This window comes from Semicossyphus pulcher, unplaced genomic scaffold (genome assembly GCF_022749685.1).
Source record: "Semicossyphus pulcher isolate SPU_LCO1_2020_fin unplaced genomic scaffold, fSemPul1.0.p SCAF_9, whole genome shotgun sequence".
NCBI lineage: Eukaryota > Metazoa > Chordata > Actinopteri > Labriformes > Labridae > Semicossyphus > Semicossyphus pulcher.
The window spans coordinates 21,107,439-21,133,539 of record NW_027211770.1 but is presented as its reverse complement, the minus strand read 5'-3'; the positions used below and the strand labels follow the sequence as shown (position 1 = coordinate 21,133,539).

At 41.4% G+C, this 26,101-nt stretch overlaps 3 protein-coding genes across 3 annotated transcripts; 2 read left to right on the top strand and 1 right to left on the bottom strand.

Annotated features, from left to right (window-relative positions):
* Positions 1-82: 82 nt before the first annotated feature.
* Positions 83-14,332, top strand: c1s.2 (complement component 1, s subcomponent .2). The gene is made up of 24 exons (XM_069656365.1): positions 83-187; positions 734-932; positions 1,040-1,220; positions 2,158-2,283; positions 2,531-2,724; positions 4,166-4,316; positions 4,421-4,536; positions 4,630-4,705; positions 4,809-4,943; positions 5,044-5,118; positions 5,218-6,007; positions 7,405-7,473; positions 7,812-8,025; positions 9,539-9,722; positions 9,812-9,952; positions 10,143-10,348; positions 10,458-10,605; positions 10,972-11,090; positions 11,190-11,268; positions 11,384-11,518; positions 12,409-12,483; positions 12,570-12,772; positions 13,485-13,699; positions 13,893-14,332. The coding sequence occupies exons 1-24, from the start codon at positions 171-173 to the stop codon at positions 14,257-14,259; spliced, it is 4,215 nt and encodes a 1,404-aa protein (XP_069512466.1). The 5' UTR covers positions 83-170; the 3' UTR covers positions 14,260-14,332.
* A 728-nt stretch (positions 14,333-15,060) lies between these two features.
* Positions 15,061-20,638, top strand: tapbpl (TAP binding protein like). The gene is made up of 8 exons (XM_069657100.1): positions 15,061-15,420; positions 16,143-16,355; positions 16,438-16,707; positions 16,808-17,008; positions 17,228-17,395; positions 17,475-17,578; positions 18,225-18,450; positions 19,043-20,638. The coding sequence occupies exons 1-8, from the start codon at positions 15,372-15,374 to the stop codon at positions 19,108-19,110; spliced, it is 1,299 nt and encodes a 432-aa protein (XP_069513201.1). The 5' UTR covers positions 15,061-15,371; the 3' UTR covers positions 19,111-20,638.
* A 4-nt stretch (positions 20,639-20,642) lies between these two features.
* Positions 20,643-25,797, bottom strand: LOC138584789 (vesicle-associated membrane protein 1-like). The gene is made up of 5 exons (XM_069657101.1): positions 25,113-25,797; positions 24,018-24,162; positions 23,546-23,704; positions 23,082-23,133; positions 20,643-22,514 (listed from the first exon to the last, which is right to left on the bottom strand). Coding segments are annotated over exons 1-5 (375 nt in total). The 5' UTR covers positions 25,115-25,797; the 3' UTR covers positions 20,643-22,497.
* Between the last annotated feature and the right edge of the window lie 304 nt (positions 25,798-26,101).

Sequence of the window (26,101 nt, the reverse complement as noted above, 5' to 3'; positions counted from 1 at the left end):
CTTCCTGTCGCCATATAAAAAAAACAATCTACAAATAGATTTATAAAATGCCTACGTTCGCATAATTCAAGCAAGGGAACAGGGAAGAGGGAGGAATAGAATTAAATTATTAAGAAAAGAGGAAGGAGAGATGTCGATGCAGTTTAGTTCTGAAGAGATTTGATCGGATCATGATGTTACGATCAAGGTGGGTTTGAATTTTGGCATTTAAGTACTTTCATCAACTCATCTCTAAACTAATAGAAAGTCATGTGCTTGTTAGATTAAAGGACAGTTTTGTGATTCATTTATTGTTGTTACTGCCGACTGCTGACTCTGGACTTTCTCCAGTTTTTACACGAAAGCAATATCACACAAGAGGGAGTGCTGTTACTCCAAATATTGTACTCCGTGCTGTTATACTCCTGAGGCCTTTTGCCTACGACTGAATCACGGCCGTGCTAATATTCAGTACAACAGCACAACCTCGATTGTGAGGTACCAGCTTGATCAAGTAAGACAGACGCTGTTTGCTGTATGTAATGTTAACCTGTTGTATTCAAAACCCCTGAAGCAGAGTGATGCATGTAACAAGTCCCGGTGCTGTTATACTCAAAATCAGTGCCCATTTAATGCCTCTTGAGCAACTAACGAACTAACTTTTTCCTCGTATTTTATCCACCTTTTCCTTCTCTTCTTCACAGTGTATCACCCCTTCCATTGATTTTTTTTAATGTTCCTTATTTTCCCTCAGTCTCCTGCTCCTCCTGCTCTCACACTCAGCCCTCTCCTCGCTGCTGGGATGGGTGGAGTCCCCGGGGTATCCTCGTGGATACCTGCCCCATGCCAGTCTAAACTGGAGCAGGTGTGCCCACAAAGGTCACACGCTCTCCATCAGACTCATCCACCTGGACCTGGAGGACAGCCAGGACTGTGAAAACGATGCCGTGAAGGTCAGAGGTCAAAATACTAGTCAAAAGCTTCGATGTTACTTACTTTTTTGGTGGTTTCAGTTGTTGTAGCTTCTAAATCATAATTTCCTGGTTTTGTCTCATTCCAGGTTTATTCAAATGGAAACCTTATTTCCGTTCTGTGTGGCAAAAAGGAGTTTGAGGAGCTGCAGCGGTCTGTTAACCCCTCGCTCATCTCCTCTGCTGGTGGATGCCTCTCTCTTTCTTTCTACTCAGACTACTCAAACACAAAGAGGCACACCGGCTTCAGAGGCTTTTATTCTGATCAAGGTGTGAGACACACACACACACACACACAAAAAAAACGAGTGAAATACTGAGTTGAATGAGTCCCAACCAAGGTCATTTGTGACCTTGTAATTGTTTCACTTTCCCCCACAGAGCTCAGTTTTTACTTGCATGTATTTCAACATTGTGAAAAATTTTGTAGTAGTGGATTTTTTAGAAACACATGAGATGGTTTTCTTTTCATGTTAGAATGGAACCGCTAAAATAGTCAGTGTGCAGGGTTTTTCTTTGATGTCAATGTGCTGCATGAATTAAAAAAGGCTAAATAAATGACTAAAGCACAAGCTTTTAAATGTTTTTTAGCATTGAGTTTTTTCAAATTCAGTTTTTTGCTGACAGGGCTGCTCTGACTAATGTCTTGTTACATCGATAACCTATAGCAGAACATGTAGCCATTTACGGAAATGGATTTACATAAGTCATTGCTGACCTGTGACTAAGAGTTACATTAGGTCACACGATGGCTAAAAGTCAGTTGATTGGCAGTATTGTAGAATCCCTGAAAGAAATAGTTCGACGTTTTTGGAAATAAACTATTAAGCTGTCTAGCCCAGAATAAGCTGACAAGATCTATCCCGCTATCATGTCTGAAGTAAATGGAAAGTTACAGTCAGAAAATGGTTAGCTCAGCTTAGCTTAGCTCAAAGAATAGAAACAAGGGTAAGAAACAACTACCCAGCTCTGTCTTAGAGTAATGTGAGCTTAGAGGGGCGGGTGTGTACATTTTGACAGCGCTTAGCTAGCTGTTTCCCCTTGTTTTAAGTCTTTATGCTACGCTAAGCTAACTAGCTGCTGTGTCCAGCCATTTCTTAACTTTAAATAAGTGTTGTGTGAATCTAAGAAATATCTGATCTTGTGGATACTCAATATGACGACGTACATTGACTTTCCAAATCTGACCTTGAATATTTTCTCCCAGACTTTGACGAATGTGAGGACGACCCAAACAACGGGTGCACGCAGTTCTGTCACAACTTCATCGGAGGGTACTACTGCTCCTGTCGCCATGGTTTCAACCTGGCCGTGGACAACCAAACTTGCAGTGGTATGAGAAGTTCATTTACAAGATAAAAAGTGTTTACAGAGTGATGATTATAGTTCAAATTTAGAGGAAGACGAAACAAAACCGAAACATGAAGTGAAAATAAGAGGAAAAAAAAAAGGAAGCAGAAGTGAGGAAAAGAGGAGGGGGGAGAGGGGGGTTAGATGAGAAAAAGGAGGCTGATTGTGAAATACTCATGATTATTTTTCATTGAACTGATCACAGTTATGAAAACCTATCTTCCACACAGTGAGCTGCTCTGAGGATCTGTCAGGGCAGAGCAGAGGGAAAGTATCCAGCCCATCCTGGCCCACTTCATATGCAGAGAACTCAAACTGTCAGTACACGCTGTCTGTGGAGGAACACCTGCAGCTGGAGCTCACCTTTTCTGAGGACTTCGATGTGGAGCAAAGCCCTGATGGTCAATGCATAGACACACTAAAGGTAGGTATGTAGTCAGTAAATAGCATATAGAGGTGTGTCTTTCTAAAACGCTTACCGTCATAGAGCAGGAAACAAAGAAAGTTCTAAAAAATGTCTTGAAACCATGGATTCAACACTGTTGTCCGAACTAGTACCACACCCTGTTGTGGTCATTTTACATGTCTAAGTTGCTCTTTTTGGATTTTGTTCCCTCTTTTCATTTGGTAAAAAGGCCTACTTTTTCTGTTACGCAGTACACTGTCCATTGATATTTATACAGTCTCAGTATGAGTTACACAACGTTTGTGGTTTTTATATCCAGAAAGTTTTATTGTGAAAGGATTTTTCGGAGCAGGAACAGAAAGCACAACTGCAGAATTAGCATATTTGACTTTACATGACTACTTGGATTTTTATTACATCCCAAAAATATCTAAATATTTATCAATTCATCAAAAAACACTTAAGATTAGAGAAGATCAGTAGGTTCTGTGTAGCACCAATGCAGTAGTAATGCTAGTTTCCTTTAGCCATGATGCTACAATTACATTAGCTTGCTAACATTATCTCATTCACGTCACCTCTTTTAGCTCATTAGCTACACAAGTTCAGAGTGTTGGAAATAAAAAAGCTTTAAACAACCACTATTATTATGAGTGAAAATTAGCTCACTTGCTAGCTGTTGGTAGAGCTTCAAAGCTATAACTTAGTTTCTACATTGTGAACATTATTTTCGGGAACCATTCAGACACTTCCTCAAGGATAGCTGCTAACAACAACTGAAGTTTAGCTAGCTATGTTAGCTTGTCTTCGTTAAATCACAGAAACTGTGAAACGACAGCAGTAGTTCACAGTGAAATGATTAGTCAATTAATAAATTAATAAGAAAATATGTCTGAAACTATTTTGATTCTTGATTAAGTATATTTCAAGCTAAATACATAAAATACGTATACACAACTGTTATTGTCCTTCAGTCGCTCCAGTCTCAGCCTCTGTGGCCTGGAAGTATTTAAGAGTTTCCAAATGTCTCTTGGTGACCTCCCTTACTGTTCTCCTTCTTGCACAGTCAATTACGATGGCCTGCCCCCTGTCTTCCCTTTTTTTAATAATTAAATTGACTAATAGTCAAAGGGATTATCAGAGACTTGTGAGTTTCCTTGTATTGAATCCTGTTTTTCCTGCTTTTTAGCGAGTTGTTTCGATTCTTTCTTTGTCTTCATGGTGAAGGTTTTGCCACAAGAAAGGACTAACCAAAAGTTGGAATCCCTTAAATCCCCAGTAAAAACAAATCTCCATTTAACTTATTATGTTTCAAACATATATTTTGTTTTTCAAATTTAGAGAGAATCATCTTATAGTCACTGTACATACCAGAGGACACACATACATCTGCATGTATCACCAGAGGGGATACATCAAAGAGGGAGAAAGGAAATTGTACATGTGTTTCTGTTTGCAGATCGAGACTCCTTCAGGGACTCTGGGGCCGTTCTGTGGCAGCACGCCTCCACCCTCTCCCTTCTTCACTCACTCGCATCACGTCAAAATCCTCTTCGCCTCTGATGGCTCTGGCACCAACAAAGGCTTCTCTCTCAGCTTCAAAACCAATGGTACTGCAGCCGCCTCACTTTTGACACAACGGGAAAAGAATATTTGAGATGAAGTTTGGTTTAAACTTATAAACAAATAATGTTTTTTTGTATGTTAATCGCAGACAAGGTCTGTCCTGCAGAGGTAACGCCACACTCCACCGCGTCTCCTCCAAAACCAGAATATTCTCAGGGTGACACAGTAAAAGTAACCTGTGATATTGGCTATGCCCTGAGCACTGTGAGTGAACTGAGCAACAAAACCTTTGATACATGTATATTTTATGAATTTGAGCCACCATCAATTAAACTTTGTTCTATTTGTTCCAAATAGCTTGAGACCCTGTCAATATATTATGAGACAGTATGTCAGACAAAAGGCACATGGGCTCCCAATTACATCTGTGAACGTAAGTCTTACAAATTTCAGTTTTTATCTGAACATCCTTTTAGTGTTCTTACATTTCTTTTTTTAACAATGTCTTTTCTTTTCTCATAATTTCTCATGTGTAGCTGTGGATTGCGGTCCTCCTGCTATCCCAGAAGACAGCATCCTTCAGTTGGTGGGCTCAGATAGCCGAGAAACTCAGTACAGCAAGCAGATCCAGTTTAACTGCAGCTCGAAGTATTACACACTGGAAGGAGATGGTGAGTAGAAGAAGCTCGGGCATTTCAATTTCAATTTCTTCTGATTCCTTTCCATAATTTTCATCATTTCTTCACCAATGTGCTTTCTTTCATCTATCAGACACATACACCTGCAGTGCCAACGGTGAATGGGTATCGAGCGGTGGCACGACAGTGATGCCAAGATGTGTTGAAGGTAAGATTTTAAATTGACTTACTCTCATATTACCCATCATGCCTTTGGAGATGTTTCCTTTTTTTTTATGAGTCTTTGGATTCATTGTGTGTATTTCAGTGTGCGGGAAGCCTGACAAACGAATTGCAAGTGTGGGCAGGATCTTGGGAGGTCAGGATGCAAACCTAAGAGAAATACCGTGGCATCTTCTGATAAGGGGGCCGAGAAAAGCAGGAGCGTCACTGATCGGAGACCGCTGGGCCATTACAGCAGCTCATGTTGTGGATGGTGTAAAAGAAGACGCTCTCCGCATGGTTGGTGGACTGGTAAATGCAGAAGAAATGTCAGGCAGGCAGTCTAACGTACTTGAGATGGGCATTGAGAAGATCATAATTCATCCCGGCTACGTCAAAGGCATCAAAGATCGCACCAACTTTGACAATGATATTGCTCTTATCAGATTAGCTTCCAGGGTGAATTTAGGCCCAAACCTTCTCCCACTTTGTCTGCCAGAGTCAAACAGAGGCGTGGTGGAAAATGTGCAAGGTACAGTGTCGGGTTGGGGGATGACAGAGGACGAGAACCAATTTCACACGTCCACCACATTGAAATACGCTCATATTGCGGTCTACCCTCTTAGAACGTGTCAGGAAACACCTTTAACAAATTCAAGGAAACGCACAATTTTCACTAATAACATGTTCTGTGCCGGAGCGCAAGGAAAGGACAGCTGTAAGCAAGACAGTGGAGGTCCGTTTGTTCTGCCCGTGTTGAGTGAAGTGGGGCCGTATTATCTGAGCGGCATCGTGTCCTGGGGAGCCGCATGTCGTGACAAGAAGTTCAAGGGTTACTACACCAAGGTGGAGAATTACGTAGACTGGATTAGGGAGACTATGGATGCGACAGAAAATTCTTAGACAGATGGAGAAAATACTCTGCTACGCACCGATGTATGTAATCCATTTTAGATCTGATTCACATCTTAAAGATAAAAATGTTAATGAAAAAAAATGACTATAATCATGTAGTAATCAAATGCAGCTATAACATTCAGCTCTGATCACAACATAACTTCATACTTTGAATTAAAGGAATTGGCAAATCAATAGCAGAGAATTTATGTTTTAACCAACTTAATAATATCATGTCGTATCATAACTATGTTATTGATGACTAAGAGAATAAGAGAATTTGTGTGTTTTAAAAAGGGCGGGGAAATATGGTTGAAATCTGTATCATGTTACTCAGAGGAAACTTTTTTTCTACTATTGATTTAGATAACAATATAACAAATGTATTAAAAAGGAACACAAATGAAATAATCAAAATGATTTTAAGGGCAGTTTGTTTCACTGGTTGTGCGTACAGTAACTTCAGTCATTAATATGTCCTGTTCATTCATGTTTATCTCGTGTACTCATTGATTTATGAAATAAAAAAATTATAAAATCTAACTTTATATGATTTGTGGACTTATTACAACACGTGGTCATCTTTACACCAACTGCTTTCATCATCATAGAGCATTACACACGTTACTCCTTTGATTTCCTCTCATGCAATCTTTTCAACCATTTCTATTCCCACCTATAAAACAGCTACAATTTCTATGGTTTTCTCATCTTCAAACATAATTCTAGTGGTCTCTTTAAAAAACACGGCTCTGATGTGATGTCACTTCCTCGTGAGAAGCTGCAGCAAGAAGCAATGGTCTACTACCACTTGGTGATGATAGAAATGGATTGAAGCATTATTGCGCTGCATTTTTTAATAACAGGATTCCTGTTTGTGTTTATGAATGTTTTTCTTTGACTGTAGTTTGATGTAGAAGCCGGACTTTGCTTTTTAAATTCCTCTGTTATCACATTGACATGGTTGTGATGGTTTTGATTTGATGTTCAGTTAGTGAAATTTTTGTTTGAGGAAGCTGAAAGTCTGATAGCTCCCTCTGGTGGCAGAATGGATATCATGCAGGTGTTTTGCAGTAGTGGGATATACTGTATATATAAGTCTGGAAGCAGTTTAAAACAAATTAGCATGGTAATAATCTAAGAATGAATCATTTAAGTTTGTATGTTAATGGAGTTTAGTTCACAAGATATTCCTCATTCTCTCAGAGAAATAATTTCCACCATCGACCCTGTTTCTCTAAAACTGAAAGTCAAAGTCAAAGTCAGTGTTAACTTGATTTTGCCAAAGCAAACAAGACATATTCCTGGCATTAACGCAGTGAGTTGCTAAACACCGGAGAAACCAAACTTTGTGGCATTAATGTTTCACTTGAATGTGAGACATTTGCTCCTACAGCAGCAGGATCGGCTCACTGAAGGATTCAGCGTTTAATGCAGAGATGGAGCGGACGTCTTTTATCATCTTGTAAGTCTAGATGGAATTTAAACTCATTTGTATAATGCACTTATATCGTGTGTTAGGAATTTATAGTTTGATTCTGAAATTGAGTATGTGTATCTGCTACCATTCTAAAACTGTGTGTTGTTTTCTCTACAACCTATATTACAGAAGAGTGTTTTATAGGTGTACAGAGAAATCAATCTCTGAGTTTGTCACATATAAAGCCTCAATAATATTATATGGTTGTGAAATCTGTGCTGTTTGTGTCACTGTGTTTGTTCTTCTTCTGTTTGCATCAACTTTGGACCAGCTGCTCACGTAACCGCAAACTGACAAACAGGTCAAACTCTCTCTGTTTCCAGGTTTCTGTTTGTGTCATTGAGTGAGTGCTGGCGGCTGCCCGAGAAAGAGCCTCAAATGCACGGGGAGGTCCAGTCCCCCCAGTACCCCAAGCCTTACCCGCCCAACCTGCTGGAGCGGTGGGACCTGAGTGTGCCCGAGGGCTACCAGATCAGACTCACCTTCTCGTACCTGGACATTGAAGCTTCGGCAGAATGCCACTATGACGCTCTTACAGTCAGAGCCACAATTTATCTCAAAAATAAGAGTTGTAGCGTGTGATTGCGAAATATGACTTGAGTGCAAATTTTGTCAATTTAACCGAGACTAGACAACTTGAACTTTACCTAGAAGACTTTTCCTTGCAACTACACACATTAATATAGTTGTGTGCATCCTAGTAAGTTAATGCATGATGGGTGTTGCAAAACACCTCTGTTTTGCCCTTGCAGTGGTCTCTCATTGGTGATGATCTCACAAGAAAGCAGCTCACTGAAATGTTTTTTTAGTGCCTTTTTGGAGGTTTTGTCTTGCTTGGCTGCCATGGACAAAGTGCAAATGTGCTGCAACCGTCCAAATGATTTCCATGAGGAGACAAAGGCTGCAAATTCAGAAAGTAGTGTTAAACAAATGCAATGACAGAAACATTCTGCAGATGAAAAAAAAGGGCCAAAAGAAAAAGAAAGCCAAAACAAATGCATTAACAACAAACACACTTTAAATTCATGAAGATGCAAAGTAATCGTTGTTACATTTATTTTGGACTATTGCATGTGTTTTTTAATTGACATTGTTTCTGAATTTGCAGCCTGTTTGTCCTGATGAAAATCGTTCTGGCCCTGGTCGGTTACCGTGCAGAAGAGTTCCCCTCCATGTCGTAGCAATACAACATGTGCCCAGTTTTATTGGTCAACATAGCTAATTGTACATAACATGTCATATAGGTAATTTAACCACTTTTTTGTGAGGTCCAATTGGAGAATTTCTCATTGAAAGACCTTAACAGGGACTGCAAGCTCCTTGAACCTTCTAAATGTAGTATAACTGCTATTCCGCATAGCGCCACAAGGTGGTGCCTCTCTTTGTTTGGCTGTGATGTGATAGAGCTGAGAGCGACGCAGTGTTGACGTGCTTCTCTGACAATCATCCACGACACAGACTTCTACTCAGTAAGAAGTTGTTGCAGGTTATACTGTTTGTGTCTTACTGCTCATGAATGAATAGTGAACATATCAAAAATAGTGAATACATGTCTACTCCCTTGTCTCTTAACTCTCCAAGCTAGTCGGCTAACCTGGAGCTAAGCTAACTCCATGCAGAGCTCTCTCCAGCTCCATAGCCTCTTGCAAGATATACATTTGAATGTGGTATATTTGCAGAAATACACTTCAACAGTTTCCCAGACCAGTTCAACAGAACTACATGTGTGGAGGAGAACAGTTAGGGACCTACATCATCATTTATTTGGATTCTTGCCTCTGACCAAATATAAATCTTTTTGGGTCTGCTTATGAGATGAGAGCAGGGGAAAGGAACCATTACAGTAAAGTTGTGGTCTGTTAAACTAAAACGACAAAAGATGCTAAAAAGCTCCAGGTAGAGGAACTGCAGACACAATTGTAAATACAGGAAACAACTTTCATATTATTCTTGGTCTTTTAATCCGTTGTGAATAGGAATTATATTGACTATAGCAGCTTTAATTAATGACATTTTGTACGATGAATAACTTTCACAATATTTCCTTCAGGTTCTGTCTGATGAAAAGGTGTTGGGGAAGTTTTGTGGCCAATACAATTCTGCTGACGGGTATCACCCCGGCCAACAGCCCATATTGTTTCCTGGAAACAGACTCACCCTCATTTTCCAGACAGACAACAGCAACCCAGAGCGCCACCAGAGCGTGGGCTTCTCTGCTCAGTACCAGGCCATAGGTAGCATTTATCCATCTTCTGTCTGCTTCTATGTCACTTGACTCTTCCCCTGCTTAACCCCAATGACATAATCTCTTCCTCATGATCAGACATAGACGAGTGTTCTGCTCCAGAACCTGCAGACGGCTCTGGTCCACTCTGCTCTCAGATCTGCCTCAACACCCTGGGCTCATACCTCTGCTCCTGTCACCATGGCTACGACCTGCGCTCAGACCAGCGCACTTGTGTGTGTGAGTAATTGTGCAGACACACACACTTGCTTTGTATATAAGCACATAAACAACCAGGAAGAAGCTGTGACAACATGAAGATCTTATCACCTTTTAAGTTTTGATTGATAGAGCTCAGAAGATCAACACTGAACACAGATCTTCCTTTATGGCTCAAACTAACTGATGTCCTCCTTTTCTGTTTGCACAGTATCCTGCAGCGGTGGTACATACGATGAGCCGGAGGGGCATCTGTTCAGTCCAGGATACCCTGACCCCCCACCTCATGCTGTGTCCTGTCAGTACATTATTTCAGTCGAATCTGGCTTCACCGTGTCTCTTAACTTCTCTGACAACTTCCAAATCGAGAGCATGGACACTGAGCAAGGCCCAATCTGTCTCCATCACTGGTTGCAGGTAATCACAACTCCCAAACACAAAATATGTATCAATGGGAATAAAAGAAAGCACTAAACAGATATGTTATACAATAAATGAGCTGCGTGAACCACTTCTCTTTTTACAGATGTCTATTCCAGACACAGAGCCCGTGAAGCTGTGTGGCGGAACGAGTCCAGGTGTGATCATGATAAACTCCAACACTGTGAAGCTGGACTACCACACTGATGCTGACGGCCTGAGCAGAGGCTGGAGCCTGGACTACAGCACACACAGTGAGGAGAGGGATAAGCCAATTTTCACACAATGAATATGTCTGATTTGAACTAACAGTATTTTTAATCCCTTTATTAAAAAATACGCACATAAATACAGCGGTGGTCAGTAAATTATTACAGCTACTGTGAGGAACTTTCATTATGTGTTGGCCTTGTTGTGCCATGTGTCATCTCTTTGCTGATCCTGTCCTGTTCATGCATACGTAAATCATTTATTTTAAATGTCTAACATGCAACTCACCATGTGTCGTTACCGTCGAGTCTGTTTCTGTCTGTTTCATAACCATATAAAAAATACTAAAATAAACTATATATACAATATTTGCAAGATTTTCCACATCCTCTTGTCTATGTTGTCTCCAGGAGTAAATTGCCCGATTCCCGGTACTGTACAAAAGGGCAGGGTCACTCCTATCTTGACCCAATATTTCTACAGAGACCACATCTATGTGCGCTGTGACCAAGGATACAAGCTCATGGTGGTGAGATGAAACTCCTTTTATAGACCTACAACCTACAACCTACAACTGTCTACAACCGAGCAATATAAAAACAAACTTTTGGGCTTTTTTCTCTCTCAGGATGGTTTGGAGATTGAGAGTTTCTCCACTATTTGCCAAAGCAGTGGACAGTGGCACCTCCCTCTTCCAGAATGCCACAGTATGTTACAGATGAGCTCAGACCAATTCAATATAAATGGAAACGGTGTCTTCTTTATCTGTTCCTGTGTCTTAATGATAAATATATGAACATGTTCTTGTTTTTCCCCTTGCAGTAATTGATTGTGGAGAACCCGAACCTTTGCTGAATGGAGGAGTGACCTTCATGTCCGGCTTTCAGAATCAGTACCAGTCTATGGTTCAGTATCACTGTAATGAACCATTTTACTCCCTCTTTGGGGGTTTAACAGGTGCGATTGCCTGAGGATTTTGATTATTCCTACCATTCCTACCAGCCATTGTTTTCCATTAATATGCTCTTGAAACTTGTTTAAAAGGCCCGTTTTCAACCTCAGTCCTATCATGCTATTATGGGGAGCTAATGCCATTACAGTAGAAAACAAATACAATTTGGTTCTGTGCCTTTGGAGGACACTATCCGCTTCTCCAACAGGCCCTGGAAAACCAGACTACTTAAAACGTGTTATATGGCGGAGGCCAGGGAGGTTGCTAAACTACACTTCCTCAATCTAGGACGCATGCCTCCGATGTCACGTCTCGTTCAAAATCGTCAGGTTTGAAATGTGGACTGCAGACCCGAAGAGTTTTTAGACAATCCACCGGTATCTTCTCGTCGTATTTCAGATTCTGAACCGCTCTGAGCCATTGCCTGCAGCGATCAATGTCCTTGACTGGAAAACGGTACTATTTCACTCCAGCGTCTCTCGCTGGGCCGTTCCTTTCAGAGGGAGGGGAGCAATGCACGCTGGGTTTTGTAGGACTGTAGAATGGGCGAAACCACAAGCTGTTTGTACAACTTTCTCCACAGCTATGGCGCCGATTTCAAATATTATTGCTTCTATTGATTACAGACAACACCAGCTTTGACTGACAGTGCCTTTTTTCATGGGCGAGCTGCTCCTTTAAGATCGTTTAGGGTTATTAGAGACCCACAACTTAACAACAGAGATTCTTAGTTTCCTTTGAATTCAAATTTAAGTGGAAACCAAATGAATCCTGGAAATATACCAATGGTGATGCCACAGTGTACTGACCCTTCCTGAAATACATTTCTACATCACCTAAGCTAAAAATGAATATCTAACTATCTTTGTGTTTTGTCTTCTCTCTGCTCCACCAGCTACCTTCACCTGTGAAGCAGACAGGAAATGGAGATCCAACAACGAAATAATTATCAACCCAACATGCATACCAGGTATTGCTTTACATTCAGCGAAATACTTAGAAGAATAGAAAACGTTACATTACTGTGCGAACCTAAATTATGTCCGTGTGATCCAGTGTGTGGCAAGCCCACTCAACTCAACGCGGGCTTTCAGAGGGTCTTTGGAGGCAGTGACGCTGGAGAGAATACAATCCCCTGGCAAGCGTTAGTTGATGTGGGAGCACAGGGAGGAGGCATGGTGATTGGAGACCGCTGGATTTTGACTGCAGCTCATGTTGTACAAAATCAAGGACAAACAGTATCAAAGGACACTATAAAGGTAAGTGGTGTATTGTACACTAGTGCTGTCAAAATTGGCCAAAAATGACGTTCGATTATTGCTTCAAAAAACCCCACAAATTTTCTAACTATTCGCATATCTATTTTTGCATAATATGTCCGAAAAAGGACATACCAACACAACGAGAGACAAACTTACTTGCAAAGATATATTGATTTAAACAGAAGCGTGCCTTTTAAAAGATCCTACGCCTTGCAAAATAAACAAATTAAGTAATTAGGTTATGGTAAAACGGACATTCAGCGTTCCAAGCGAGCTGTGCTGTGACAGGTATATTTATTCATACATAGCCTTTAAAAAATCAACATACTAACACCTGTCTGTTATGCTGGGGGTGAGTCTCTCTGTCTGGCCGGGATTTAAATTCTCCGCCATCATAGTTGTTTTAGCTCGTTTCAGTGAGACTAAAGTTAATTATTCATGTATCATAGTGACGTTGTGATGCATTCAAGGATACTCCGTAACCAAGAGTGCGCGTGAGGACATACGAGAATTTGCGACCTCGCAAACAGCCGCGGTAGTGCAGATTTTTTGTCACAACGAATATTAATTTTAATATCCGAATATCCGTTTTTTATCACAACTCGGTTATATATATTCAAATTTAGAATATTCGTTGACAGCCCTGTTGTACACTGCATGCCCATTGCGTCCATGCCTCTGAATTTACTTTTTTTCTTCCTTTTTGTAGATTTACATGGGAGGTGTTAATGTTCATGCCATGATGGCCTCTCCGGTGTCTACTGCCTCGGTCCATGTTCACCCTAATTACGACAACCCCAGACATTTAAACTACAACAATGACATTGCCTTGATCAAACTGGTAGACCCCATCACATTCAGCTCATCGATTATGCCAATATGTTTGCCAGCAGAGGAAGACACTTACACTACTGGCGTTATAGGGTAAAGGAACATTTTTAAGCTTTTTTTTTATTTTACAAGCTTTTTTTTGTTTGTAAAGTTAATCATTTTGTCTGACTTTTAAAATGTATTTTTGCTTTATTCTTTGTTTTGCCATCATATGTGTCTTTGAGACAGGACTCTGCATGGCTCTTCTGTCTGAGTCCACCATAACAGTTTGTTCTACTTTTTTCAGAATGGTTTCAGGCTTTGGCCAAATAAAAGTTAACAATACACGGATGTTGACAAATAAGCTGAAATATGTGGATCTCCCATTGGTGGACCAGGGGATATGCCATACTTCGATCAACAACATTAAGCAGCAGAGGAACGGTGTGCCAGATCTAACGAATAACATGTTTTGTGCTGGAACCCCCCTGGGTGGGAAGGACTCCTGCCAAGGTGACAGTGGAGGCCCCTTCGCCCTAAAAAATAATGGGCGCTTCTGGGCAGCTGGGATTGTCAGCTGGGGCATTGACTGTGGACTGGAGGGAACGTATGGAGTCTATACCAAAGTCACCAACTACATGGAGTGGATCAACAAGACTATGCACGAGAACTGATAGTAACAGTAATCTGTTCCTCTGTGTGAAGATTGATGAAAGAAGAATAAACACAGAGATATTTACAATAATACAAAATAAAAGATAAACTTCCTGTTGTCTAAAAATTATAATGTGCTGGTTTTTACTTATCACGATTAGCATGCTTTCAAAACCTTTTAATTACTTAGTGTATGTCATACTGATTGTAAGGTCGGCATACTCAACTTAAATAACCCACAAACAAATATTGCTTCTAATTCTAGGTAAGTAGGTACTTCAGTTCAGCCGCGACAAACGAATCCCAGTGGTTTAATGGTTAGAAACCTAGATGACTATTAGACCATAAAGGTAATTCAGGCTGTTTGACGTTAATGAGTATTTTGTCCCAAACTTCAGCCACGGAGATGACGTTTTTGCAGAAATGAGGCAAACCGCATGAGTTATATGGTAAGTTATCAATTATTTGTACCCTCATGTTGCATGTTTAAGAACACTTTTCACGACTAGTCTCAAGGACAGAGTCCTTCTGAATACTTATTTAAGGCCGGGTCATGGTGGCAGTAGACTAAGCAATTAAATCCAGGTCGCTTTCCCATGCAACGTTTGCCAGCTCCTTGTAGGGGATCCCAAGGCGGCTCCATGTCGAATGAGATGTAATCCCTCCAGCATGTTCTGGGTCTACCCCGGGGTCTCCTACCAGTTTCACGTGCCCAGAAAACCTCCAGGGAGGTGCTGGTTTCCATAGTAACCCATGACCCGCTCCTTTCTACTGCGCCATTGGACGTGCCTGCATGTTTACTTTCACTTTCGCTACTTCACTGCAACACCACCGCGCGTGCTGCGGACAGCGAGACAGGTTTATTGATACCGTGTGGTAAAACGTAAAGAGTTAACCTGTTGATGAGATTTTATTCATTTTTATACAGCTTAAGAACATTATCGTTGTACTTAGGACAGTTTTCTGAAATGATCAAAAGTGTAGCAACACAATGAGATGTTCTTTCTTGTTGAAATCAAAAGTGAAAGTTCGGTGATGCCTTTGTGTTCTCGGCAGTTATTTCACCTTTCCTTATTTAACTAAGGTAACACTTTTTCGCTGCTTTTATAAACCACACAAACGAGACTTCAGGATGGTGATTGCCGTAATTTTATTTGGATTCTTCCTGACGTGCGTTTGTGGTAAGAGCAACAATCTTCACATATCAATGCAGGACGGAAAAGTATAGCCAGTCAATTGATTTTAAGCAGATTGTCAAGCATTTTATACATGAACATATTCATTACAATTTACAACATGTCTGAGCTTATTTCTGCCTCTGAATGTCTGAGATGTTTCCTAGAAAGAACCATCTTATGTGTTTGTGACCATGTTATGTGTTTTGTTGACAGCGTTCATTTTGTATCACAATTAATTGAATCAGAATAACTTCTGATCTAGTTTAATCTAGAATGTTTTAGTCAGTCCTAATGAAGGATACATGTATATTTACTGAGGGTTAAATGAAGCAGATTGTTGAATTAAATTCCTCTCTTTAAACCCAATAGATATGAGAACTCTGCCTTTGTTTTCCTATCATTCTGAAATAATCATAATAGTAATAATAACAATTGCCTACTGAAAGTCCATCTATTGAAGTCTTAATAGATTTCCCATAATTGTGAGTTTAGAAGATAGAGTGCTGGAGTTCTTTGATTCTTGTAATCGGACCAAAAGACACATTTGTTCCAGGATACTTTCAATACATAAAAAAATAAAGGGCCTGTAAAAATCTTCTGGCAATTTCTTTACCTACTAAATGTAAACTTTTTGTAAGTTCACTTCTAGAATTTTACTCTGTATCGTTATAATTTAATTCTGAGTAAGACTTTAGCGTTTCTATAATCTCTTCCTTGTTTCTCAGCAAATGGTGTCACAGACGTGGTGCTCTCCTGCAACTTGGTGGAGGAGGGAACCGGCATGGGTGGAATGGGCGGTGGCTCTCTTTTCAAACGGACTCCAGCCACTCTTGTCTTAAGAGAAGTTGCGGTGGCATCTGAAGAATCATCCGAAATACTCACCTCGTTTGTACCACCTACGATCCCTGATTCAGACGCCATCCTGTTCGAAGCTAAAGGTTCTCCCCACTTTCTCTATAGATAAAGTTTGGTTTATATGAACACAACCCGTGTTTAACTTCTCTTATCCCTCTGCTTCAGTCTCATCACCTGAGATTCCAAACACAGATGTGTTGCTCCATGCAGACTGCAATGAGCAGGAAGTCATGTGTGAAATAAGTCTCTACTCTCCTGGTGGATCTCAGGAAGGTTCAGATGCAACGCTTTTTATGGTGTCTGTTGGTGTGGATGGAGCTGAGTTCAGCACTGCGTTTATCCTGCAGACTTTGTCGGTGGAGAAGGACGAGTCGACCCTCATACAAAACAAGCTGGGTCTGCCTCTGAGCCAGACAGGGACTCTTCTGACTGAGGGTGGGATCCTACTCATCTATCATTGAGATGTTCCGATCCTGTTTCGTAACGCCATTCTCACTTCTTCCTCTCTGCTGTTGTCTTTGTTCCTGTCCCTCAGTGGTATTCCTGGTGTTCTCCCACATAAAGTCTGTATCTGCCCTTCTGAGAGGTGATGTTCTCCTCAACTGTGGCTTCAGGCAGCAGGAGATCCCCTCAGCGCAGGAGGTGGCCGTCGAATGGCGACTGCAGCACCGGGGAAAGGGGCGGAGAGTGCTTGACATGAAGACGAGGCTGGATGATGCAGAAGGGAGCGCAGTGGGTGAGGAGAAGGCTAGGAGAATTTAAACTCTGAGGAAGACTTGTGGTGGCTCTGAGAGTGCTGATGATGGTACATTAGTGACTCTTGGCTTAAGTGGCTTGAAAATGGACTCTAGTGAGCTCCAGAACAATCGTGAAAGTGGACCCTGAGCTTGGTGAACGTGATAATTTCGTCAGATTATCTTGATCGTGATTTAAGATTGAATTTTCCGTCCCTCAGTGCATACAGACAGGAGTGGCTCCAGCGTGGACATAGCCCAGGTTGTTGGTGAGGGAAACACCTCTGTGACTCTAAACAAGCTGAAGGTTGTGGACGAGGGGACGTACATCTGTACTGTCAGTGTCGGCCTTTTCCACGCCCAGCAGGTCATTCACCTCCACGTTATCCGTAAGTTTCACCCTGATCGCTCCGTTCAGATATATTTGTGGGAAAAGTCTTTTAATCATTCCTGTGCTTTTTGTTTTAGAGCCACCTCATGTTTCACTCTCAGAGGAGAAGTTGGTTTTGAAGTCGACTTCACCAACAATGCTGAGCTGCCACTGCGCTAAATACTACCCACTGGATGCTCAGGTCTGTGACTAGCAGTGTCTTAGATGTAGCTGTTAACCAGTAACGTTTTCTGAAACCTTATACTTTACCTGCCACTGAAGAAATTGGCTACGCATACAATCTTGAAATTATTGTTTATTGATAACATCGCATGGCCTGAGTAGATCTTACAAGTGGAAAAGTCATAAACGTGCTTAACAATTTCCACCAGGCTAATCAAACTTGAATTTTTGAAGTGCAATGATGCACCACAGAAAATCAATGTACATGGGTCACAGAAGATTATTGTCCAATCAAAGGGTTTGCGTTTTCTTCAGGTTTTATTTCATCCATTGGAAGCAGGCAAACAAAAGAAAAAAGGCGTCATGGCTGCTTTCTGCCTCTCTTGCTCTCCTGAAATAGTCCGACCGTCCCAGCTGCAACAGACCCAAAATAAAAACAGATAAACTGTTGTCTAAATTAAGCAAATATTCTCCTAATTACTCATAAATCAAATGTATAACGAGCATCTTCATGTAGGATCAGTCCAGTATTGGCTCTCATTTATTTTGCTAGATTTTAAATCTATGACTGTGTTTAACTGTCAGCACTGCAGCACTTTGCATGTCACCTGTATAAAAGATACAGTAAGTTGGATTGATTCTTGATTCTCTTCTTTCCTCTGCAGATGGACTGGTTCTCCCTCTCTCCGACAGACACAGAGCCTACAGTGTTTCCAGTTCAGGGCTCTCTGTCCAGCCACCGGCAGCACGGCGATGGGACTTTCTCCCTGTCCTCCCACCTCGCTGTCCCCTCTGATGTCCTCCCTGGAACTAAAATCATCTGCAGGGTGTCCCACCCAGCGCTGGACGCCCCTCTGTCCGTCAGTGTGGAGGTAGAAGGTCCACAACCAGGTATCCACATAAGGCTGGTGTTTGTTGTTTACATCTGCAGTTTTAAAGGAATACTTGAATATTTTAGGGTAAAAACACTTTTTCTCCAGTAGTTACACCTGAAGATCAATGCTGCTCTCATGTCTGTACAGTACAAATGAAGCTAAGTTTGGTGGCTGATTAGCTTAGCTTAGCATAAAGACTTGAAGCAGAGGGAAACAGCTAGCCTGGTTCTGTCCAAATGTAACAAAACCTACCCACCAGCATCTCTTAATATCATTCAGAAATATTATTTATATCTTGTTCGTTTAATTCATAAAAACACTGTCTGAACACTTTTTCCATAAGAGTGGAGTGTGTTACCTGTTTGGTTTAAAACTATAGTTTTAGTCAAATTATAAACTGTTTTTGAGTTTTAGAGCAGAGGGGAGTTTTTTTCATCAATGGAAACGGAACCATAATCAGTATTTTTAGACACGTGGAAATAAAAAACATGTTTATTTAACACCCTAAACTGAAACTTCTAATAGGTCGAGGTTGTTCATTTGCATTACATTCTGTGTCGCGTATTTAGTTTCTTAACCCTGTTTTCTGTGTGTCTTTCACCTTTTAGATTCCTATTGGTGGGTTCTGGGTTTCCTGATCATCACTGTGATTTTCTTCTACCAGGTCATGAAATAAGTCAGTCAGAGATCTTCTCCTGATCATCCGGACTTGAAACTGAGCCTATAAGGACTCTTTTGTGTCATTTGTGAGTCTGTAAGTTTTTATTTATTTTATTAGAAGCAACTGCTGATTCCTTGACCTCTTTTAGGCTACTGTATTTGAACATTTAGCTGGATGATTTATTTGTAGTTGAGTACTGATGATGGGAATTTGCTTATGTAAAGTTGCAGTAAGACAGTTTGGAGCTTGTTTTTCTCTTTTTCTTTTCATTTAAGATTCAAGGAATTTGGCATAAAACCCGACATCTCAGTGTCATCATCTTAATCAAATGTGCTGTTATTAAAAGATAAGCCTAAGTCATGTTCTAAGACGCATAAAAGGTCTGATATGTTTTTTCTACAAAATACGTTTAATTACCTTGTAAAAATCCTCCTTCTCCCTCATTAAAAATTCAAGAATCTGCATGGTCCCCGCCCACTCTGCACATTTCTCCCTCTGTTCTGAAAACAAAACACGTCTCTGCCATCGTTTAGTGGCAACTTGTTGAAACATAGTTGGCTTGAAATGTAGTAATTAGTAGTAGTAACGTTAACGTTTGCAAAAATTACGATGACGGTTACAGCTAGCTTGCGCATCGCTGAAGTGGTTGCCATAGGTTACACATAATGATATGCATAGTGTCACCCCGTCCATTAACGGGATTGGCTCCTTAGGTTTGTGACGTCTCAAACCTGCCAATCTGAAGGCCTGTCCTTGGTGCACTGCAGTTTAAAAGCAGACAGGCCCAGCCATGGAGATGAGTGCTCATGTTGTCCCTGATATGTCTTGTAGCACATGAACAACACCACATGGAGAAGTTTACAAGGTTAAACACTTGATTTTCACTGGAGGGAGGGGGGCTTTAAAGAGTCTATAAACCTTGCCTTCATCTGCTCCAATATTAAGGGTGATCAATGCTGCTGCCAATCATGTATGTAAAGTTGCATAAATCCTGCACAAGAAGAGCAGCTCAGAGGGAATACAGCTGAAGTGAGCAGTTATACAGTAAGGAATAACAGAATGAGCAATAACATGTTTGATTGACCTTGAATGATCTGTAATCCTACTTGTACACACTGTAGGGTTTTTGGTGTCTCGGTCATAAGTGGGAAATATGACCATGGACTCTTGGTGTTTCTGCTGTAAACTGTATTTTTAAAAGGCATGTTAGAACCTCTTTAATCCCACTGATGTGTGGATGTTAAGCGGTCATAAGACTTCTTTTGTTGTACTTTTTTATTTGGTATGATTTGAAATGTTTTACGCTATTTTTGCTTTTTTGTGTGTGATTTTATTTTTATTGTTCCTCTTTAATAATCTATTTTTCACATGAAGGATTGAAGGATATTTTAAGGTATTAAGGTATCATATTTTTTTCAGTTAAGTGATTTCAATCAGAATCTTTGTGAGAAAGCCGGCATCACGTGAAGTGAAGTGGATTGCAGGAACACATTTTCTAACGTGGTCTAAATTCCCTCAGAGAATAAAATAAAGTCAGCACTCAGCTCTGTTGGTGATTTATTTATTTGCATCAGCAAAAGTGGTAAGCATGCATTTGTTTTCGCAAATCCGGTTGCATCTATCTCTGCGTTTCCAGGTAAATCACAAGTTCTCATATCTCTTGTGTTAATTACCTCATAATATTGATGCACAGTATCATCAGGTAATTGGAGTTAACTGCTACAGTTATGCATCAATGCATTTTGCACATGAGGTTCATATTTTCTTATCAACTCAAAATCAGATCTAAGAGAAGAAAATCTTTTCTTAAAGTCCAACTCATCCCTCAAAAGTCTTAAAGAATGTATGAACACTTTCAGGAGCATAACCTGACAGATGTAACTATTGATCTATCCATACAATACTACATGATTTAACAGTTCACTATAGGAGCAGTTGTTTGCAGTCTCTGAGTATTATTTTTCTTTCCAAAGCAAGTGAATTGAACAAAAAACTGGCAAACTCTTGAGCATCATTGCATTGCATAAGCAGAATAATCAGATCAGAAACATTATACACAGGTCCTTTAGACCACTAACAAAACAAAATGTACAATCGGCAGTTAGATTCAGACATGGCAGATACACAGGTCACACAAAGAGGCAAAACTATGGACACCGTTTGCCATGCAAGTTAGAAACAAACACCTCAGTTTGCAGGTGACAGGTGAGTCTGTTTGGATGTGAGTGAGGGGGGGAAACTCATGTCCTTTCTCCCGTACTCCCTGGTCAACTTAAAGAACGATCAAACAAACGCTTTTCCTTTTGGCGTTTGAACCTGTTTGAAATGTGACGCTACACATTCATCTGTCTATGGCTGTGACTCTGTGCAAGACAGAGCGTAGAGGCCTTCCTCTGGATCGCAGCAGTCAGCTCATGTATACAGGAGATTGTCTGTTAGTGGCTGCATGTGCATATTACTATGACAACACCTGTGGTAGGAAAACCAAGGTGAAATGACACATAGTTATACATCTACATAACTAGTAATTGTTATCAGTCCAGAGTAAGTTTGTCTTATTTATACAGGAATAAAATGCTGCAGTACCGTTACTACCTTTACCAGAATCACCTCCTCCTTTCCTTAAACTCTCACACCGTCTTTACACCATCTTTCTTCTCTTATTGTCCTTAACGAACGTTGCAGAAACAAGAGACTAAGAACAAGAGATTTAGGCAGGGACAGAAACAAAAAAAGTCATAAATAAAGCCTATCAGCTATGATGATCGGATCACAAATACACACACAACAAAAATGATCATAATCTTAATCTAACATGACTTTGTGGTAGTATTTAGCAATGACGCTAGCAGTTGTGACAGAAGGAGTGTGTTAGTTAGGCATGTCAGTAACAATTTACAAATGTAGGACTCTCAAAAAAGGTCATGTGGACAAGCTTTGGCGTATCTGGGGTAAAAAGGACTGCAAACTCTTGTTCAATCTCCCTGCGCACATTCACCATCTGTACATTGTACATTTCCCCTCGTAGCTCGTCCTGCAGGATTTGCCCCGTTTGTTCCCGTGTCACAAGACTTTCCTCTCTCCCTCCTTCCCCCCTCTTTCTTCCCCTTTCACTCGGCCTGCTGCGTCCTTCAATAATACATGAGGTGCAGAGGCAGGAGAGAGTGAGCGAGACCAAAACAGTGGAAGAAAGCAACGAGGAGGGAGGGAAGGAGGGGCGAAGAGAGCCCGAGACACCTAGAAACACTACCGTCATGTTTAAGTGCAGGATGGTTTGATGGAAGACTGTGTGAAGAGAGGAAGGAGAGGACGGATAAAAGGGGGAGCTGGGGTTTCTTTTTTTTTTCTCTTCCCTCTCATATCATTCTCAAGTCCATATCCATCCACACTGATGGGCTGAGCTCAGTAGAAGAAGTACACTGCAATGAAGGAGAGAGGGAGTCATTAGTCTAATGGATCAGGCAATATATCACTGCAGGCAAAACAAGGAGCGTCAGCTGAGCTCGCGTTCTTCTGTGACGGTCACAGGTTTGTTTTTTTTAGTTAAAAACTGGTCAAACTGGTTTTATATCAATAATTTACTGTAATAAGGAGGCATGAATTATTGACACTCAGAGCAGAAGTGCAAAGACCAGACGTGGGGCTGTTAGAGCAGAAATATAAATAACAAGCTGGTGCTGGAGTACACCTTCCAGCATCATTAAGCAAAGGTGTTAATTTCCTATAAAATAACAGCACTAACACATAAACACTACTGTATACTGGCAGAATGACTCCACATGGAAAATTGGCCTTTACATCTCTTTATATATTGATAAACCTACTCTCTGCTGCTCTCTGGAAAACCATAGAAAGCACTTAAAATCATCTGCTTTTTACATAATTGAAGCTGCTTTTAAACACTTATATATCGACCTCTCTGTCAGTCAATCATTAGAGAGATCAATCTTTGTATTAGCATCAAGACGTAACCGTCTTCTACTTACAGAATATGATTCCAACCACAATGACTCCGATGATCCCCATCATGATCATCATCTGGAAGGAGGAAACAAAAACATTTAGTATAGATGCAGCTTTATAAAGGAATTTAAGACAAACTGGAACTGATTGTAAAAAAAAAAAACATGCAAAACACATTTTAGTTCTGCAACGTCTTGAGTAAAATCACTACTATAACATTCACCATAGCATCTGTTCATTCTTCCTCAGCAGCTCATTAACACATCAGTGTGTGTAAAGCTCTGAACAGACAGCGCGTGTTCGCCTCAGCGCACTTTACCATGAGCTGTGTTATGTGCTTTAAAAGAAGAGCTGAGTATCCCCATATACATATTAAATCACTATGCAACAATGCACATGCTAATAGGCGGACTCTTCATTCAGACTGCATTATGAGTTTCTTTCAGTAACAACAATCTGTCTAATGGAGCCTTGCTAATGTGCTCACCTTGCAGTTCTTCCACCAGTACTTGTTCTTTAGCTTGGCTGCGCAGCTTTCGAACTGGGAGGCTCCGGCCTGGAGAGCGTCCGCTCTGTCATCCAGCTCTGAGAGCTTCTGGTCCCTTTCCAAAACCTTGTCCACATTCACCCGCATGATGTCTACCACCTACACCACAGCGGGCAGGATGAGAGAGCATTTGGCAGAGGAGGGGAGACAAAGAGGATGACAGGCTCGGTTAAAGGGAGGCAACTCAGGGGACAGAGGGGTTTTATGAAGCTGTGTATCATACATTAGAGTTAATACATATTTACAAACTGCAGAAGAGACCATTTAATATATAAAACACAACAACAAAGCATTTTTACAAGCTACAAGTATAATTACTGTCCTTTTAAGTCCAGATGTTTCGTTATTAATATTGCATGCCTGTAACATAAATCTCAGGCCCACAGTCTCAGTCTGGCCCGATGCAGCTCACCTCCTCGACTTGGGCCTGTGTCTGCTGTAGCCTGCGGTTGCTGGAGGTATTAGGTGGGCCTGGAGGGGCGCCTCCAGGGGCTCCATCTGCACCGGGGGCTCCTGGAGCGCCTGGAGCTCCGGCTGGGGCAGCATCGGGGGCAGACCTTAGACGAGGCAGGGGGAGGAGGAGGAGGATTAATTGACATCAGAGTAAAGGAGACCATGAGCACTTTACTAACAGATAAAGTCACCACATAGCAAAAGAAGAAAGCTGTGTGTCTCTGCAGGGTACAGTGGAAATATAGGGTGATGAATGCAGGATGTAAATGGGAAAGAAAGGAGGAATAAAAGGAGCAGGTGGTGGTGAAGAATGGGGTCGGAGAGAAAGAAAATGCAGTCAGAAGAAAGAGAATCTAGGCCACAGATGTGAAGCAAGAAAGAGAAAGTTCTGCCCAGGAAGAACGCTGGGAGAAAAGGTGAGGCGAGACTGAGCTGAAAATGTAAGGCCGGGAAGTGATGTGCGTAAAAAGGGAGTAAAGGGTTAAATCAGGAGGGGGGAGAGGAATGAGAACAGGAGGTTTCAAACTGAGCGAACACGCTCCTCTGGGGGAGCAGTGACTGGCTCAGTCTGTGGGGCAGATCACTGTTACTGCAGGAGGACAGCATTTAGCAGATAAGATACATAATGTCTTATGTAGCATCAATCATTTCACATGAATGATCCTTAACATTAAGCAGGTGATGATGATGACCTCAAACTCTGACCGGACAAACCAATTAACCACCAACAAATTAATTTCAATATCTAGTATAAATATATGTAAAATAACTCAGTTTAACTCTAAATAAGGCTTCTGTTTAACTCTGTCTAACGCTGTGGAGAGGCAGCAGTCAACCTCTGAATACATTATTTAGTGATGCTCTGACGGAATTTTTTACTTGCGTCAGCAGAAATCCATCAAGCTGAAACAAACCAGTTCAAGCCCCCTACCACCGGAAAAACATATGGTAAATAACTTGGTTCGGATGTAAAGTTGTGCAGAGCAGTTTAAGATATATTATATATAAGGTTATAGGGAAAATAGCGCAGCAGAAAAGCCGCATAAATACTCACATCTTCTATGCAGCTGTTTGAAGTGACTCACGGACAGCGGAGGAGGTGGAGGAGGGGCAGGAGAGGGAGGGTCTGAAGTACAATAAAGAGGAGGAAAAAAACAGCAAGATAGATGAGGGGTAAAAGGCGAGACCGTTCAAGCTCTGGTCCGAGCGAAAGTCCAGATTTTAGAGATTAAAGTGGTTAAAGTGGCGTGCTAACAGTAAACAGAGGCGGGGGGTCTTGGCGCAGTGGAGCCAATCTTCTAGCGGTGCATTTATAGGCTGCTGCAAGTCGTCAGCAAAGTACCGCAATACCGGTGCACGTAAACGACTCGGGCGATAATTCACTGGAGAACAGGAAGTGAAGGAGAGCAGCGCGAGCTCAAGAGAAAAGTACTTCTGAATTATAATCCATCCGGGAGACAATCCACGGATGCTGCTCCTCCAAGAGACGCTGAGTCCTCACAGAGCTGCTCCTGGACGCTGAGACGCAGCACTGACTGGCCGGTTTGTTTTAGTTGCTTCTTCTAAAAGCTGCTGCCAAATGCGTGCAATTTCAAAATAAAGGTGGGGTAAAGAAAAAAAAGTCCAGTCATGAGAAATCAGCTGTCTCTCTCTTTGATTTCTGTCACCCCCTCCTCTCTTTCTCTCTGATGTGCGTCTTGTGGCACTGTAGGCTACTGCAATAATGCGTCTCTCCTCCTGCCTCCTCCACTTGGACTCGTAACGACAGTGCGGTACCCCCCCTCCCTCCTCTACCCTACCCTCCCCCCTCCTCTCTCTCCCCTCACACTTTGCAGTACTGCAGCTCTGTGTCGGATAGGGCGGCAGGAAGACACTGCGGTACAGTGGATGCTGTACAGAGTGTTGACTCGACCGTTTCCTCGCTGCCAGCCTGGGATTCTCCACATACACTCCTCCTCCTGCTGCTGCTGCTGCTACTGTAACGTTTCCCTTTGCAATTGCTCTAGTTTTTATTCCTATTTGAGCACACCACCTCTCCTGCTT